Here is a 19,353-nt window from a genome sequence, read left to right on the forward strand (position 1 = left end):
AACAGATCAAAACACTGACAGAATCCATGGATGGCAGGCTTTTGAGTGTCCTTGCAAAGAAAGGTGGCTATATTGGTCGCTGATTTGTTTTTGTTTTGTTTTTGAATGTCAGAAATGTATATTTGTGAATGTGGAGATGTTATATTGGTTTCACTGGTAAAAATTAATAATTGAAATGGGTATATATTTGTTTTTTGTTAAGTTGCCTAATAATTATGCACAGTAATAGTCACCTGCACACACAGATATCCCCCTAAAATAGCTAAAACTAAAAACAAACTAAAAACTACTTCCAAAAACATTCAGCTTTGATATTAATGAGTTTTTTTGGGTTCATTGAGAACATGGTTGTTGTTCAATAATAAAATTATTCCTCCAAAATACAACTTGCCTAATAATTCTGCACTCCCTGTAACTGCTTTTTTGTTTGTTTGCATGTTTTTGTTTTTTTGTTCTCTTCTGTTCTCTGTTTCACAATTTTTCTCTTTTGTGCAGTGAAACCACAGCATCTTTATGTAGCAAATTGTTGTTCGCTGCTATTTAACGTTCAAAATCACATGTAGCAAAACGCAGGCTCCAATATGACCAAGTTGGTCATTACTGCCAAATGTTTTTTCTGATTACGTGTATGCTCTACTGTAATCTGGCCCAGTTTCCATTTCCTTTACAGTGAATATTGTGGTTTTAGCTGTCTGTTAGTAATGGATGACAGTTCATATAGAATTGAGGTCATGCAAACGTGATACTGGATATGATAGTGGGTGGGGGTGACAGGAATAGCCCCAGCTCCCCACTCTTCTCAAAACCCTGACCCTCCCTGCTTGGTGAGGAATGTTAGAGCCTTCTGGACTACAGTTAGACTGACAGACCTGGTCTGACTAAAGACAAATCATACAAGGTTGGTCTTTCTTTCCGCTTCTACGAGTGGCTTTGGTTTTGATTGCTATTTGACTTCTAATGCATGACTTTCAGTTGAAGCTTTTTTTTTGTTTCGTTTTGGTTTGTTTGGGGTTAAAATAATTTACTAAGATTAGTTGCATTTTTGGTTGCAATTAGTTTGAACTTATCAACTAATGTTTTATAATTTAAAAATAAAAAGTTGTAACGAGGATCGCACTTAACATTGTGTAAAAGGCCAGTGCTCAAAATGATGAGCCCGTTATTGTTTTTTTTTTTTTTTTTTTTATTAATTGACTGGACAAGCAAAAAAAAAAAAAGATCTTCTTGGATTGCCAAACTCATTAAAATGCCATTTGGCTTGCCAGGAATGTGCTTTTAATGAGAAATCAATGTTGGTCCAAACTCCCTTTAGTGCAAGGATTTCTACTGCCACATTTTTGGCGCCTACAAAGAGGCATCCTAAAACTTTATTTTACCCATGTTAAAATGGTGTTGACATGTAAAGTGTGAATAAGGAACAGAGGAGAGAGAAGGTGGATTGAGGAAAGCTGGAGGCCATGATGTAAAGGTACAACTGCACGCTCTTATTAATCTGGCCTTGGGAGAGGGTTTAACTCTAGTTCGTTCAGCAGTAGCCTGACTCTAATGGCACATTTACATGCATTTACACACGTACTCTTTCAGGGTTATACAATTTACACATGAACATCAACTTTAACCAAGTTTACTTTAATCTGCGCTACATAGTTCCTTCTGCAGAGTTCACCGGGACTGTGTGACTCTTGGTGTTTAATGTCAACCCTCACTTACATACATATGTACTCCTGCTTGTTCATTCAGTTTTTTTAGCCTTTATCAACCCCGTACTTAAAACACCAGAAGTCACATGCAGTCTATGCTTATAGTGGAGAGTCAGCGTTTAAAAAAGTGGAACTGTCATATTTTCTTCAGGGGGTGTTTGAGTTTCATATGATGGTTATTGTCTGGGGAAGTGGCCCACATCGTCACATGCATTTGGGACATTTAACTGACTCTAAGACATTAATATTGAAACATTTGTGCAGGGCTGTTTAGGGTAAGAGACTAACCAGGCATGGTAAGGTGATCTGATATTTCACTTCTTGTGTTATGATCATACTGCTCTACTAACATTTTGGATTAATGACTGTGTAATTAGGAAATTTGATCGTCTTTAATGATCAATTTCTAGTTTAACTTATTTTAATTTAGCTTTAAAAATGTAAGTGTTTTTCCTTGCTCTATAGTTTGTTAAGATAGTTTGTTGTAAGCCTGTTAATAATAGCGTGGATTTTTTTTTTTTTTAATTTACAAGTGTGTCTTAATAATTTTGGGCAATATCTGGTTTTTCAGTATTTTTAAAATGAAGCTCAAGAAATAATCATAATTTTGTTTTGGGGGGGGGTTATTAGCCTTATTCAAGAGTACCGAGTATCCTTACACAGGTGGGCATAAATCAGTAATATGACCAGGATGAAATGCATGAAAGCATACATTGCTCTGGTCAGTAGGAATGTGAAAGGCTCTATGATATGATAATGATTGTGCATCACAGTCAACTGCAACACAATTAACTTGACTTTTTTTGTAGCAAAAATTATTTTAAAAATGTGTATTTGTAAGGAATTAAAATATTAGGCTAAATGTCTTAATGTCCCGGCCTGTTACTCTGACAAAACCAGACATCCGAAGATGTAAGTTATGAACATCTTTGGCTATTATAAGACTTTGTTGTCCAAATATGAATTGGAGCAGTGAGAAAGTAATAGTTGGTAGTTACAGCTCCCCTTAGCTTTACTGGGTATACTTGATAAATAAAATACAAAACAAAAATCTGTTGTTTGAAACTATTTACAGTACCTATACCACCACCCGGTATACGGTTAATACCACAGCTGCCCTAAGTTAATAGTGTTGGTAATTACCATTCTTTGTGTTTCTGTAATGATTAATCCACCAGTAAGCTCAAGCACTTTAATTGAAATTGTATTTATTAATGCTAAGATATAATTGTTGTTATCCATAATTTCCAAATGTACTGTTTTACAGAAAAGCTGAAATAAATAATAAAGCATGTTGGGTTTAAAAAAACAAAAACAAAGATACAAAGTCGCAGTTGTTTGTATCCATTTCTGAAGAGAAAAATTTGTCAAATTTAGTTAAATCTAACTTCTCAGAGAAATCCAGCGTTCCGGCTTAAATTGGGTATTAAAAGCGTAAATTTACCTAAAAAATAACACCATAAATTTTTAGTTTCAAATAGCTGTTTTTTTGTTTTTATGACAGGTGGTATAATACTTCTGTTGAGGGCTATATAGTCATAACTTTTTTTCCCCAACAAAACAAAATCCAGACTGCAGTTCCATCATACTAAGAGCCCAGATGAATTGAACTGTGTGACACTTTTGCCCCGAAGGTTTTTAACCTTCAGCCACTATTTTATTTAAGTGGCTTAAGCTACCTCTCAGCAGTTCCTCTCAATCTCTTCTTGTGATGACAGTGTACCACAGAATAAAGTCAAGTCAAGACTTCCATAACATTTGATTTGTGGTTGCTTTTAAAGCCATGTTTGAAAAACAGCTGGATAACCCCACGCTGAGAGATCAGGGAGCATCACATGACATTTTTAACATGTATGGAGTCAGCTGAGAGGTGTTACTTGGGTTCATTGACCTCTGTGCTCAGTGAGCGTCAGTGGCAGCATGTGCTGACATGTAATATGTGGTGATCTGAAGTAACCTCTCTGTCTGAGCAGCAAAAGCAGAAGAGAAACAATGATACCCCCTCTTGACGCAGATATAGAGCCTTATGCAATCAGAGTGTTAAACGCAGCTCATCAGTCACTGATGTTTTCTATGTTTACAGTTTGCTCCAAGGCGCATTTGCCACAGCGGGGAGACGGAGTAAATCTCGACAGACAGCTAATTAACATATTTATGATTGCTCGAAAACCTTATGATAAGCAGCCTTGATTACAACACATGACACAAATGCATTTACGGCCCTTTCCATCCAAATCTTCTTTCTCTTGTATTGTTGCCAACTGTGAGGAAAAGTGATACAGGATTTTTATCCCAACTGATTGTTTCCATTTTGTTAAAAAAGTTGTTTTTAACAATTCCCCCCTCAGGATGTGTTTTACATTGATTTATTTTTCACTCCTGTCTTCTGATTATCTGCTCGTGTGTTTCTGTTACCCAAGGCGTGTCGAGACTTTTTGGACCTAGCCGAGACTCACAGTAGGAGATGGCAGCGGGCTCTGCAGTATGAGCGAGAGCAGCGTACCCATCTAGAGGAGACCATTGAGCAGCTAGCCAAGCAGCATAACAGCCTGGAGCGAGCGTGGAGGGAAGCACCCACGCTTGTTTCCAGCGCACCCAGTGCCCCTACCACCAACAAGGGTGAGACTGGCTGTCTGTTAGTCGCTCCTGTGGACCTTAGCACGGGACTCATACCAATAGCTAAAGGTCACACGTAGCCTTGGGTTTAGTATTATAGACTCTCCTCATGTGGAGGACAGAAGTTTTGAGCTGTGTCAGAAGATTTTAATTAGACAGCAGTTAAGATGTAAATAGTACTTATCTTAAGAGTCTCTTTGGTTAGTTTATATTCTCATGAGTTTTTGGCTGGAAGTGATCTAACTTTTAGCTATGCTCTAAAAAAGTTACACAGAAAAAGCCACAGTTTATATTTTGTAAAAACAAATTGAGCACCCATGAACTTAACCTGGGGACCCATTTCCAGCCCTCCTGTGATCTCTGTCTCTGCTGTTTATAATGAGGGTTTAAAACATAGTTGAGTCCCTCTTCCTTCCTTTAACCTTAAACGCAATTGTTAATTCATACAGAGGATAATTATATTTTAACCACTTAGGCAGAACATCAGAAACACCAGGTCCTGTGGGAACCACAGTTTCTTCAAACTTTCATTACCTTTTATACTATTTTTGCCATTTGTCACTACTTGCTATCATAATGGCAGATATGAAATTTGAACCTTTAACACAGTAAATGGTTAGTTTAGAGTTTTTATTATTTATACATTATACAGAGCTTCTACACAGCAAACATACTCCCTCCCCTTTCCCTCTTTTACCCATTAATTGTACTTTATATAAACATTTGTGCTTCTCACTTGGAAGCTGGTTAAAACCCATAATGGATCACTGAACACAGTGAACGTACTGAGTGCTAAATAGTCAGTACTAAATATAAGAAGCATGCCCTGAGGTACTTGCATCATTCAGGCTAGTTACCCAACAGGAACACTGCCAATTTTACGATTAAGCTAATTATTCCCCGATTAATCACCACTGGTATGTGATTATATGCCTGTCTCTCCTGAACACTGCAGAATACAAACTCACTGTTTTTCACTGGGATGTCTGTGTGGACTCATAAATGTATATGTCCACTTGAAGGGAGTGAGAGGTCACGGAAAGAGGAGGCAAGTGATGAAGATGAGGATACTGAGTACTTTGATGCCATGGAGGATTCCCCTGCGTTTATCACAGTGACTGCCAGTGAGAGCACGCAGCACAGGTCAGTCTCACACAGGAATCCGTGCAGTCTCTGCTCTCTTTTTATGTATTCATTAAAAATGCACTGTAAGAAAAAATGGATATGAGAAATATAGTTTAACCATGCACGCTCCAAATTGTAAAAACTGCGAGTTTGACGCTGGGTGACGTCTGAGCGGGGCTCTGACGATAGCTGATGGCATGAGAAATCGAAGAGCGGCGTGTCCTTTTCTGTCATGTGTTCACTTTCGGTTGTACAAATAAAAACCAGCCTTAGACTCTCACAGCGGTCGGTTTTCCTGCAGACAAGTTACCCAATTTTTGTGTCATGTGACATATCCGTCAACTCCAGTTTCACAGTATTCATCTGCAATACTCAGCAATCTCTCCCCTCCCTTGTGTATATTGTGTTTGCATGTGTAAAGGGGAAACAAGAGCGTGAGGGGATTTTGGCGAGATTGTGTCCTGCGTCGCTGTAGAAAATACTTTCATTTTGTTCCAGGCGATCTCAGAGTAATTTGAGCGGAGCGAGCGGAGGCCATCCCGGTGACTGGAACCAGGACGACCATGTAAGTGTCTTCCCAACATGCCTAAATAATGGCACTGACATTTGTTAAAGGAGCAAATATTTGTAATCTCAAAATAGATTCATTTCTGCTGCTGCTGCAAAGCTCACACCTCATTGATTTATTTATGTAACATCTTCACTTGCTGCTTTCACAAGTATCCTTCCCTGCCGTGCTTAAAGAAGGATGCAAGGATACGCACACAAACTTTGCCAGTGGTTTGAATCATTTAGTACTCAAACATCTGTTCTTCTTCTCCCTCAGCTCTTTCTAATATTTTTCTCTCTCTCTCTCTTACACATCTGTGTCTTCTCTCTTTTTCTCCTGTCTTTCTCTTGCTCTGTCGCTACATCTGGAGATATGCTGCCAAGCTGTCCACAAAATTGAAAGTATTGTCTCAAACTTTTATATCCACCCTCTTCTCCTCACCTAATCCCAGATGTCTCCAAGCTGTAACGATGTGTCAGGAAAGGAGCTTCAGCCGCGCAGACAAAGGCGGAGTCATATCCCAGACAAACCCAACTACTCCCTCAATTTGTGGAGCATCATGAAGAACTGCATCGGCAAGGAGCTTTCTAAAATCCCCATGCCTGTAAGTGTAGGCGTGCTCCCGGTTCTTCTTGCTGGCAGGTAAATCTGTAAGGATTGCATCTTATGAGTTTCTCTCCGTTATCTTCCTTTCAGGTAAACTTTAATGAGCCTCTGTCGATGCTGCAGCGCCTCACCGAGGACCTGGAGTATCACGAGCTTCTAGACAAGGCAGCCCGCTGCGACTCCTCACTAGAACAGATGTGCCTGGTCGCTGCCTTCTCTGTCTCTTCCTACTCAACAACGGTCCACCGGACAGCCAAGCCCTTCAACCCCCTCCTGGGCGAAACGTACGAGCTTGATCGCTTGGAGGAATTTGGCTACCGCTCGCTGTGTGAGCAGGTAATGGCACAGCTACAGAGAGATTTTGTTTGCATGCTTCCTGATGTGCACGCACAGTTATTCAACACACACACACACACGACGGTACACAAGGTTAAACAGAGCCTTTGTGTTTCTGTGTCCTCTCAGGTGAGCCATCACCCACCTGCAGCTGCACATCATGTGATTTCCCAAAGAGGCTGGACCTTATGGCAGGAGATCACCATCGCCAGCAAGTTCCGAGGCAAATACCTCTCCATAATGCCTCTGGGTAAGACCGCTAACAAACTTCATGCGTAAATAATAATTATATGCCTGCTGTGTTGTGCTATGTAATAGAAAATCATGTAAGTAGTGAAATATAAATCTTCTGAGGTGGAAATGCATTGCCTGTGCTCTGAGCATTAATGTGCTGGATGACAGATTCAGAAGCACAAAACCAAACAATAATGCGCAACTGCAAATTAGCAATAAAGCAGATGTGAGAATCTGTCTTTTGTCGCCGTGTGTCCCCAGGTGCCATTCACCTGCAGTTCCACGCCAGCGGGAACCACTATGTGTGGAGAAAGGTCACCTCCACAGTGCACAACATCATTGTGGGCAAGCTGTGGATTGACCAGGTCTGTTTATTATGTTTAGTTTATCGACATCATGCCTTAATACCACTGAGCTTCCTGAAAAGCCCGTAGATATTTTCTTCTAGCAGAAGTGTGTGGCACAGACCAGCAGAGTAGGACTGAAGAGGGGAATCAACGTAAAGCTTTTTAACAATTCAACAAGTAGCTCCACAGTATCCGGGGATTTGTCTTTAGCTTTGATCTAAATAACAACCTCTTGTTTCTTTGAGATGCCCCAGTTATAGTGTGGAGGGAGGTTTGAGGGGCAGGCTTCACATGTGTCTATTTGGAACTATAAAACCCCATCCACCTCCTCCACCTACATTTTTTTCCCTGTCCTGCTTTCGTGTGTCACATCCATCTGTCAGTGTGCATTTGTGTTTGAATGCTCATTTTAAAGAATCCATGAAGAAGAAAAACACAGATTATATCCACTGGAATATAAGCTCTTGTGTATAATAACAAAGCGTCAACCTGTTCCTAACATGAAAAAGTAAAAGTACAAATATCCTAAATTACTGAATATTTGTAGTATTTGTTTCTTAAAGGTACTCTACAGACTTGAAATACATTCAATTTCAATTCAGTTTTTTTTTTTTTTTATATGGCACCAAATCACAGCACTCACCTTAATGTGCTTTACATTGTAAGCTAAAGATGCTACCATGATAGAGACATAACCAACCCCATGTCCCTCTATGAGCAAGCATTTAGTGAAAATTGGAAGCAAGGAAAGGAAACGATCTAAAAATAAATTACTCACATTAGTGTCTGTTTTCTGATCAAATGTACAAATGCTATCAGTTTTTTGTCCTTTTGAGTGTAACAAAATCACCAGCTCTGTGTTGAGATAAATGTAGTTTTGTCATCTCTGTATTGTATTATTCTCTTCAGTATATTCACCTTCATTCTCTTTGCATTGTTCTGCCACTCGGCTGTCCTCCTTTGCAGAACGGGGTCACCCAAACAGCTTCATATTAACCTACAGCTACACTCTCTGTGGTTGGCTATAGCGGAGCACAATTGTCAGTAATAAAACAGCTGAAACAAGCGAGGCACTGACAAAGAATGTATTTTTACATCACAATCACACCAGCATAAACCTTCATTTTCTCCGCATGGTGGCTATTTTTAATATTTTTTATATATATATATATATATATATATATATATATATATATATATATATATATATATATATATATATATATATATATATATATATATATATATATATATATATATATATATATATATATATATATATATATATAATTTTTTTTTTTTTTTTTTTTAAACCACAAATAAATAGGATTTTCTGAAACATTTTCATGGTTTGGGCTTTACAGGGTTAAGCATGAGACCTTAAAGGTACATCCCACTGCAGTGTCCAGCACTGTGCATGCACATCCTTGCAGGACAATGCAAGGACCTGCTTACCACATGTCTTGTTTGCAGTAACAAGAGTAGTAATTCTACACATAAGCACATTGTTTTAGTTTGTTTAGTGTGTGTGACAGATGGACAGGTAGAATGAAATAGTGGTGGATTTACCTTAACTGTCATTCCAAATTGAATCTTCTAAGTCCTGACTCACTGTGAAACTCGCTGTGATATGTTCACTGGCTCAAATGTCATTGTTCTCTCTTTCTTGATCTCATTCTGTATTTTTTGCGTGTCTGTGTTTGTGCAGTCGGGAGACATTGAGATTGTGAATCACAGGACCAAGGAGACCTGCCAGCTCAAGTTCTCTCCCTACAGTTATTTCTCCAGGGATGTTCCACGCAAGGTAAACTCTTTGTTTTCCACACTCTGCTGACACCCAGCCTGGGTGTGACGTTGCGGTGTGGGGTTCATTTGTGTGATGCTGCCTCCTGCTGGACAATACCAACAAATGTATTGCTTTGTGTAATAAGCTTAGTGTATGAAGTCAGATCTCAATAACACCCTTTTGTGTTGTAACACTTACTTAAATAAAGAGCACATTTATTTGTTTGGAGCAAATTTAAATGTAGTCATGTTCTACTGATGGGACTGGGTATTTACATACCTAACATTACTTGGAGAGAGCAGCTCTGTGCTTGTGTTTCTAGCTTCTGTTTTCTCTGTTTTTTTCCAGGTGACAGGTGTGGTGGCAGACAGCGGGGGCCAGGCTCACTACATCCTCTCTGGTACGTGGGATGAGAAAATGGAAAGTGCCAAGATCGTTCAGAGCAGCCGAGGAGGCAGCGGGTCAGAGGGCAAGCAGAAGATGGTCTACCAGACTCTGTCCCCCAAACTGCTGTGGAAGAAATACCCGCTCCCGTAAGCCAACAGCCATAGCTGAGTAAACAGCTGCGATGTGTGATAAATGTCATGGAACTCCACAGTGTACCTTATGCCAATTCCTTCTTGCCTTGTCAGGGAGAACGCTGAGAACATGTACTACTTCTCAGCTCTGGCACTGACCTTAAATGAGCTGGAGGATGGGGTGGCAACGACCGACAGCCGTCTGAGACCAGACCAGAGGCTGATGGAGGACGGGCGATGGGATGAAGCAAACTCCGAAAAACAGAGGCTAGAGGAGAAACAAAGAGCAGTGAGAAGGAGGAGGGAAGCAGAGGCCTCAGACGCTCTGGATGAAGGTATGAGACTGAGAACAGTGAGAGTGAGTGTGTCTGTCTGCGTCTAGTGATGAGAAAGGAGAAAGAAAGCAAGAGTCAGGGCATAAAGTTATTTTATGCATGTATGGTAGTAAAAGTCCCAATCATTATTAGATTAGACAATGTCAGGTGGGAGCTGGAGCATTATTTTACTACAAATATCATTACAACAGATAAATCACTGAATTAGAAAATCCCTCAATAGAAATATTTGATTAAAAGGGATCTGTGGCATGCTGTGCTACATAATCAAGGCTGAGCTCATACCCAAGTATTAGATCAAATGATTAATAAGCAGTAACTGAATAATTTACCTAAGCTTCTTGAGCTCTATAATTTAGATGTAAGAGTTTTAAGAGTTCACGTTAAGAAAGCAGGGCTCATTAAGAAAACTAAGAAGAGATGGTTATAATAAATAAATAAAGAGTTTAAATCTTACAGGGACCTCAGCAGACACTTTTCATCCTCGTGGCATTCCTGTCTGTGTGTTGTGCGTAGGCTAGATTGTTTTTGATGTACCCATGACTTGTCTTTCTTTTCCTCCCTCTATTGATGGTCAGAGTGTGATTATGACTCTGGTGAGTGGGGGTTGCCCTGTACCCCTCCGTTGTGCATCACTCCCACATACACACACACACACACAAACACACAAACGCCATCCTCTGTGTTACTCTGTGTGGTCTGCCTCAGTGTTGGGAACTGCATGAAACCCTTCTCATGTCAATTTCTCCAAATAATGACTCAGGAAAAAAAAAAACACTTTTTCCTGCACACATGCAACATTTTCATTCAGAACTGGCCTCGGTAACATGTTGCATTTAAGAAAATGATTTAACATTACAAGTATTCTCAGTGTGCTCTGGTGAAGCCACATTAGCAAGTGATTAGATTGGATTTCTTCCTGCATTGCCATTATGCTTTTTCTTTTTTTTCGATTGGACACTTTTCTGGTGCACTTTTCTAGTTTTTTTTTTTTTATATGCTTGTTTTTCGTTTTGACTGCTCTTTTTATGAAACAGATTCATTTTTTTAGTTCAGGGACTTCCAAAAGTTTGAGTATAGCTCCTTCACCATGAGCCTTTCAGGTTTTGACATATTTGCACAATGTGTGCTCATTTGTTTCTTTATCACTACTATATGCATTGTATGAAGGTGAAATGATCTGAGTGTGAATAGCCTGCGAGTGTGGCTTCTCCATTAGAGGATAATCGGATCAAACCAATGGATTAATACCTGTGATTTTTTTTTTTTTTTTCCTCCCTCACAGGTAGAGAATATGAAGGCTACCAGCCATTGTGGTTTTACCAGAGGAGGGACTCAGTTACTGGAGAGACAAGCTTTGTGTACAAGGGGGGTTACTGGGAGGCAAAGGAGAGACAGGACTGGAGCCTGTGTCCTGACATCTTCTAACCCAGGAACCTCCTCTGGGATCACACCTAACCTCATGAGACAGTGAACCGCTCCACCTCTGGTCCTTAAGCATCGGAGCGAACGAGCACCATGTGGACCTTTTTTTTCTTTTTTTGTGTGTGAACATGAGAATGTGTATGTTTCGCACACTCTCAGATTACACTGTACCTCCAAATGTACACTCTATGGGCGTTCCCCGAGTAGTCCTATTTGACACTATACTCAAACAGCCGTGACAGAGTTGTAACAGAGTTGTAACACCACACAGTAAAGCTAACCCGCTCAGTCCTGATGCTCTGGTGTGCCGGAAATGCTACCCACAATGCACTTTTCTGTGTTCACTCCACTACAGAGTTTCCCAAATTGGATAGAAACCCACATCAAAGCTGCTCATGATTATAAACTGATTAAAAAGAATAAAGAGGGACATAAAAACAGAACACACAACAGTATTTCAATATTTGTAAGAAAAATGTCTTCACCCTCAGTTTTATTCAGTACAACAGAGATTAACCTGGGCCTACTTTATTAATTAGCCTCCTCATTTTCTTTATGGTAAACATTTTAAGTGCTCATTATTTGCCTCTTTTGATATGTTAAAGCCGGGCTTAGAGCAACCACCGGTCACAGGGAAAACGTGTGTTTATTTCCCAACCGGCTGATGAGTGATCGCTGACAGTTGCTGTGAGATCGACTGCTAAAACTCCATTCACAGGCCTAGAGACCAGTCGGTCACCCCTCCTCCAGGAACCACTGGTTACTAAGGAAGCGTGTATATTACGAGATCGGTTGGCAAGTGGTTGCAGGAGGTTGCAGACGCTTGCATGAAATTGGTTCATGCAAGAGGTTTTCGGTGCTGCATTGAAAACCTCTTTGTGATTGCTGCTAGCATGTGCTAGCACTTTGCCTCAGTCACCAGCAGTTTGCAAGGGGGGGTGTTGACTTTTTTGCCAACTACTTGCCAAGTGGTAGCGAGTGAAAATTCACTGAAACCATAAAGTAAAAGTTGCACCTTGTATTGGTTGCAACCGCCAGATGCAATTTTTACTTTCACTTCTCTGGTCTGTTTTGCCCTTTTCAGTACAACTCTGAGAGGGTTTCGCTAACAGCCAAAGCAGGCACAAGGAGCCTGTGGGTATAGCATTCTCTGATTTTTACCCGACGATAGCAAGCAAGCTGGTTGAGGGATACACATTTTTCCGTAGCAACCGGCAGTTGTCAGGGGGTTGCCAAACTATGTCTGTGACTGAGGTATAGAAAGTAATGGATGAAGACTCTGAAATAGTCACAGCTTTGATTGCATGTGTTATAAACTATGGAGAGTCAACGTGTTCAGTAAATATAAAAAAAACCATAATTAAATACAGAGAAATGAACGTACAAATAATCACATAATTAACTACAGAAAATGTATCTAATATAACCATAAAGTGAGAAAAAGAATCAGACTAACCTCTGTATCTCGGCTTACAGGTTTTACTTTATTCAGTGTTAAATATTTTATTTATAAATAGGTTTATTTTCATCAAGAAGTCTGAGGACAAGTGGGGCAGAGCCCATGTGATTGATTTGTGATATAACGGGCTCTAGAAGTCAGAATTAGCTGACAGACTCGGTGTTGTTATGGAAGAAGATGATATTCTGGGGGGAAAAGTTAAAAAAAAAATTAAAGGTTTGGTTAAAGTGGTTTTTGTCTTAAAAGCTGCTAGAATGAAATAAAACCAGATATTAGGTTTTATGATGTATTATCTTTTTTTTTCTAAATTCATGTGTGTTTTAAATTTTTATGGTTCTGTTATACATTTTCTGTATTGGTTCGTCAGACGGATTCATTCTAAATATATTTGTATTTCATTTTCAACACATTGAGTCTCCATAATCTACAGCTGTTTGATCCACTAGAGATTGGTTTATGTCAACTAATGAAATATGCATCAAGGCAGTAATCCTTTTTCCATTTGGACTGGATATTAAGTTTTCCCTTTAGGGACGTGCAATTAGTCTGTTCATGTTAGTTATATTAGAAATATGAGCTGTCTCTATGCTTCATTGGATCTCAGTCATCTTAACATTTTCCATTTGTGACTCTGATTAGGAAAAATTATATAGTAGTAGTTTGATTATAACACATTAGTGCAACTGCAGTGGTGACATTAAAACACTTGTATCACTGTCACGGTAATTTCCATCAAAGACCTGAATAAGCACTTTTCACTGTGGTTGACTAGAGGTTAGTACATATCTCTGTGTTGATGTTGAGAAAATCTCACTCTGTACATGAACACTATCTTGTCCTCTGGTGCTCTCCCGTGGCAACACTTACCATATCATCAGTGATCGATTTAACTAGTATCATCTTCAGTGATCGTACAAAGTATTAAGTCTGCGCCCGATCACTGAGGCATTAACAAGTAAACATTAACCCGGGAACACACCGGTTTCTTCTCACTAGTTCCACAGCATCCATCCCTCACTAGTTTGTAGTCCAGATGTTTCCAGTGGAATTACTGAATTTGAGACTGGAGCAGGTACTCCAAGGAACCCACAGTGGCTTTAGTTGATAGGAGGTCAAAGGTTATAGAAGCAGACAGGGCTGGTTCCTGTAGCGCTCCTCTTTGCAGTCAGCTGTAGCCACAGAGGACAAGCCAGAGCGGCCACTCCAGGCTCTCTGCAGCTCATTTGCCATTTGTGGACTTGCTGATCTGGGATCAGCTCACAGAGGTACACTGAGTCTTTTGCCTTTAACTGACTGAATAAGGGAACGAGTCCCCTGACCTGTGCACTACAAGTCTACAGTGACAAGAGTTTTGAAGAAAAAAAAAAAAAACAGTCGATATTTTTTTGTAATTATTGTTAGGAATGTAGAATTTGGAGGTATTGTATCTACCATCCAGCCTATTTGTGTGAATATTTTGTGATAAAACAATGATATTGTAAAAGAAGAATTATACTAATGTGACTATTGAGTTCTCTGTACAGCAGAGGTTAAGGAGGGGGTAGAGGGGGGACTAAATGAGCCTGAAGATAGACACTAACTCAGAGGTGTCCTCAATTTGGCCAAAAACTGTGTTAACACACTGAAAATAAAGTTGTTTTTTTTATATAGTTCTTAATACTAACATGTTGTTAGCTGTGGTTCAGTTATTTCCTCTGATGTGTGGGTCATGCAAATGTAAAGCACACACACACACACACACACACACACACACACACACACACACACACACACACACACACACACACACACACACTGGAAAAGAAATTCCTTCACACAAGGAAGAAATGCTAGGATTTAGCCGATAGAGTGAATTTTAAGTGTGATAATATGAGCTCTTAATGTTTACCTGTCTGATTCTTTAGCAGTGAACTAATGATAGTGAGAAGTGAATTCTGGCAATTTTACTCATTTACACAAAAGGTTTTCTTACAGTTTGGAGTTGTGGTTGTCATGAGCATGGTCACTTGTTAAAAGGAATAATTTAGTGTTTGGAAATTAATTTTGTTTTGAAATTTGCTGGAGTTGGATGAGAAGATGAAGCCTTCTCTTGTTGTAAATATGAAGCTACAGACGGCAGTTTAGCTTAGCTGTAAAAACACTGGAAACGGGGTAGCTCGGCTCTGACCACCCATCAGTCCCTCTAAATTTCACCTCCATCTTTGCTGGAAGTTTGCCACTTTGGTGCCAGGAGGAAGTCTTGCACATAACTAAAGATGGAAGTTAAACCTAACGTACCCAAAATTTGGTACCAAAATCGGTCTTGAAAAATGAAACAAATAAGATCCATGTTAGTTTATCAGATCTCCAGCTGCTGGTAGCTTATATCCTGTTTCCAGTCCTCTTAATCCTAAAAAGTGACTGCTGCCTGTAGCCTTACAATGTGTCCTGTTGGAGAGAAGGAGGCACATAAGCACATTTCCCAAAGTGTTGAGCCTTTTCTTTACATTTTCTTTCTGCTATCCTTCTTTTCTATTTCATAAATGTGTATCAAAGACTTGTCATTGTACATCGCCACTTGAACATGATGAAAATGTGGAGGTTCCCTGCAGATTTACTTTAATAAATTGTGTTTGAGATTATTTTATATTTGAGAATACATATTATATTTTGAATGATAATGGAGAGCTCATCTTAGGTTTAAATCAATATATTTCCAAACAAAAAGATGACCTCAGTACTTGATGGTGACTTGCCTACTGAAGTTGTCCCTTTTAAGGGCCTGTACAGTATCGGACAGCTGTAGCAATAAAGCGGTGGAGGTGTAGATTTGTTAGTTTGTGGCTGTTGTTCGTTCAAAGACTCGTTGTCTGCCTCGTTTAGAAAGGGGAAAAAACACAACCAAAGTGTAAGAGAAGAGTGTGTTGTAGACTAAATAATCCTCTTCATCTGCCTTCCCGATCTCAGAGGGTTCAAATGTAAACCCTCCCCGTCGCTGTTTATCTCATCTCATCTGAACCTGATGCTTAATTCACTACGATGTGATTCTTGGCTTTAATTTTCTTGTTTTTATTTTCTGATCTGATTTCTTCCTTCTCAATGGGTGCCATTATTCCTATATTGGTGTTTTCATACTATTTGTGTGCATAGCGAGTTTGATTTGTGTGCACGTGCAGCATTACATATCCTGCTTTTCAGTGCTGCTCAGTTTTGAGGCAGAAATAGGCTGATGCTGATGATGACGACGAAGATGGGGAGATTTTTCTTGCCTTGTCTAAACTAAACCTTGCTTCTTATTCGACAGTGACTCGCAGCTTTGTGGTGAGATTATGGTGATATTAACAATCCATACGATTGGTAGAAATTATGAGATGTTTCACAATAGCGACCTGGCACAGGATTGAGGTGACTGACCTGCCTTGATAACTCTTACTCCCAAATACACAAAGGTGTATTCAGGTGTTACTGCGTATTCAGCTGAGGTTTTTCTTTTTTCCTCCCCCTTTTTAAAAAAAATAAAATAAAATTGTGTATTTTCTCCCTTAATTTATACTCGTATAACACTGTCTTTAAACAGCAAAGACAAAACGGTGAAAAAAGAAGATAATAAAGTTGTTATTGTTGACACTGGATACCAGTCTCTTCTCATTTGTTTCTTCTCTGACCAAAGGATGAGTTGAACTGGCAGAACAGAGAAATGTTTGAGTTTAAAGTCGATGTCCCACTAATGAAACATGACACTCTAAACAGTTTTTATGAAAGTGAATAAAACATTATTTGTATCATTGCTTATGAAGTGCATATTCAATGTACTGTTTTCTTGGGTAGACAACAGAAGCTTTCTTTAAAATGAGAAAGGTGAGAGTTCTTTGGAGTCAATGACTCCCTGAAGTTTAGAACCCATGAACATGGACATCCATGGACTCCCTTGTGATGCTCTGCCAGGCCTTGTTTGTGGGTTTCTCTGCCTTCATTTTTGTCTTCAGTGACTGAAAAGCTCCTCTATTGGGTTATCAGGTGACTCGACCATCTATTAATATCCCATTTCTTTGCTTTGAGAAACTCTTGGGCTGTTTTTACTGTATGTTTTGGGTCATTATCCATTTTCACAGCGTAGCATCATCAGATCAGTTCTGCAGAATTGGAGTGAGTCTAAGCAGAGAGTAAAGCCCTGTGCACATCACAGTTCATCCTGCTGCGTCTATTAGCAACCACATCAATAAACACTAGTGACCTGGTTCCACTTGCAGCCTTATGCCCATGCCATATACATACAGTGGGGCAAAAAAGTATTTAGTCAGCCACCGATTGTGCAAGTTCCCCCACTTAAAATGATGACAGAGGTCAGTAATTTGCACCAGAGGTACACTTCAACTGTGAGAGACAGAATGTGAAAAAAAAAATCCATGAATTCACATGGTAGGATTTGTAAAGAATTTATTCCTAAATTAGGGTGGAAAATAAGTATTTGGTCACCTCAAACAAGGAAAATCTCTGGCTCTCACAGACCTGTAACGTCTTCTGTAAGAAGCTTTTCTGTCCCCCACTTGTTACCTGTATGAATGGCACCTGTTTGAACTCTGTGGGAGCAATCATCAGAAAATGGAAGACATACAAGACCACTGATAATCTCCCTCGATCTGGGGCTCCACGCAAGATCTCATCCTGTGGGGTCAAAATGATCATGAGAACAGTGAGCAAAGATCCCAGAACCACACGGGGGGACCTGGTGAATGACCTGCAGAGAGCTGGGACTAAAGTAACAAAGGTCACCATCAGTAACACACTACAACGGCAGGGAATCAAATCCCGCAGCGCCAGACGTGTTCCGTTGCTGAAGCCAGTGCATGTCCAGGCCCGTCTGAAGTTTGCCAGAGAGCACATGGATGATACAGCAGAGGATTGGGAGAATGTCATGTGGTCAGATGAAACCAAAGTAGAACTTTTGGTATAAACTCAACTCGTCGTGTTTGGAGGAAGAAGAATACTGAGTTGCATCCCAAGAACACCATACCTACTGTGAAGCATCGGGGTGGAAACATCATGCTATGGGGCTGTTTTTCTGCCAAGGGGACAGGACGACTGATCCGTGTTAAGGACAGAATGAATGGGGCCATGTATCGTGAGATTTTGAGCCAAAACCTCCTTCCATCAGTGAGACCTTTGAAGATGAAACGAGGCTGGGTCTTCCAACATGACAATGATCCAAAACACACCGCCCGGGCAACAAAGGAGTGGCTCCGTGTTGCTCGGCGACAGCCCCAAAACATCACTGCTCTCGAGAAGATCTGCATGGAGGACTGGGCCAAAATACCAGCTACTGTGTGTGCAAACCTGGTAAAGACCTATAGTAAACGTTTGACCTCTGTTATTGCCAACAAAGGTTATGTTACAAAGTATTGAGTTGTATTTTTGTTATTGACCAAATACTTATTTTCCACCCTAATTTACGAATAAATTCTTTACAAATCCTACCATGTGGATTCATGGATTTTATTTTTTATTTTTTCACATTCTGTCTCTCACAGTTGAAGTGTACCTCTGGTGCAAATTACTGACCTCTGTCATCATTTTAGGTGGGGGAACTTGCACAATCGGTGGCTGACTAAATACTTTTTTGCCCCACTGTACATATATATGAGGGAACAGACTTCCTCTGGCCATAAAACTTTATACATTTTCCAATTATTTTCCAGCCTCTGAAAAGGTGGGACAGTGCACAAAATTGTCTGTAATTCCTAAACAGTTCATGCAAAACTTTTGAAAAAACAAAACAAGACACTGATTGATTTTAAAACCACTGCAGTGGTTTACAGAGGTAAAACTACAAGAAATATTAGTATTTAGATATTTAAGTAATTGTCTTTGTTCAAATAATTATGGAATAAGTATAATTTTGACTTTCTGTTTTTAATTCCGTTTAGTTTGTTAGTAGAGTTGATTTTCGTACTTGTTTAGTTTTTATTAGTTTCATTGTTAGTCTTTATTAACTCTTAACTATTATCGTTATATGTCAAAGGCAAGACTTAGGAAAATCTGGTATCAGATTTTTTTTTTTTTAAATGAAAACGGTAGACTCAGTCTAGGATGTCTATCAATTTATTTTTAACCAAACTAACGTACTAGAGCTAAACACACGACCTCTATATTTGTTTTTGTTTGTTGGTTTTACAAATTCAGAAAATATTTTTTATGCGAGTGAACTATTTTTAATATCCTGTTTTTAATTTAGTTTTTGTTAACTATAATAACTTCGTTTACCGCTTTTACTGCCGTAGCTCGCGCGGCTCCTCAGGGCTGTTAGCTTGCTGTATCTCGAGTTGTTTGACCGTTTCCA

General features: G+C 39.6%; 1 protein-coding gene and 1 long non-coding RNA gene across 8 annotated transcripts in view; one reads left to right on the top strand and one right to left on the bottom strand.

Moving 5' to 3' along the window:
• Positions 1-16,648, top strand: part of osbp2b (oxysterol binding protein 2b) — a 53,063-nt gene extending 36,415 nt beyond the window's left edge. For both annotated transcript variants that reach the window (XM_085475424.1, XM_085475425.1), the window contains exons 4-14: positions 4,121-4,319; positions 5,339-5,459; positions 5,940-6,006; positions 6,443-6,595; positions 6,688-6,933; positions 7,063-7,183; positions 7,429-7,532; positions 9,223-9,318; positions 9,649-9,833; positions 9,933-10,153; positions 11,439-16,648. In XM_085475424.1, coding sequence (XP_085331550.1) covers positions 4,121-4,319; positions 5,339-5,459; positions 5,940-6,006; positions 6,443-6,595; positions 6,688-6,933; positions 7,063-7,183; positions 7,429-7,532; positions 9,223-9,318; positions 9,649-9,833; positions 9,933-10,153; positions 11,439-11,581 — 1,656 coding nt within the window. In that variant the 3' untranslated portion in view covers positions 11,582-16,648. The remainder of the gene's footprint in view (positions 1-4,120; positions 4,320-5,338; positions 5,460-5,939; positions 6,007-6,442; positions 6,596-6,687; positions 6,934-7,062; positions 7,184-7,428; positions 7,533-9,222; positions 9,319-9,648; positions 9,834-9,932; positions 10,154-11,438) is intronic.
• Positions 1-19,342, bottom strand: part of LOC146697010 (uncharacterized) — a 69,856-nt gene extending 50,514 nt beyond the window's left edge. For 2 of the 6 annotated variants that reach the window (XR_014923355.1, XR_014923350.1), the window contains exons 1-3: positions 19,278-19,342; positions 9,904-10,086; positions 9,580-9,810 (exon numbers count right to left, since the gene is read on the bottom strand). This is a non-coding gene — a long non-coding RNA (uncharacterized LOC146697010). Of the gene's footprint in view, positions 1-9,083; positions 9,407-9,579; positions 9,811-9,903; positions 10,087-19,277 lie in introns of all 6 variants that reach the window. The other 4 variants (XR_014923354.1, XR_014923353.1, XR_014923351.1 and 1 more) reach the window with 4 other exon arrangements.
• Between the last annotated feature and the right edge of the window lie 11 nt (positions 19,343-19,353).

This window comes from Copadichromis virginalis, linkage group LG12 (genome assembly GCF_057382275.1).
Source record: "Copadichromis virginalis isolate Kocher_CV1m ecotype Utaka linkage group LG12, C_Virginalis_male_GT1.1, whole genome shotgun sequence".
Lineage (NCBI taxonomy): Eukaryota > Metazoa > Chordata > Actinopteri > Cichliformes > Cichlidae > Copadichromis > Copadichromis virginalis.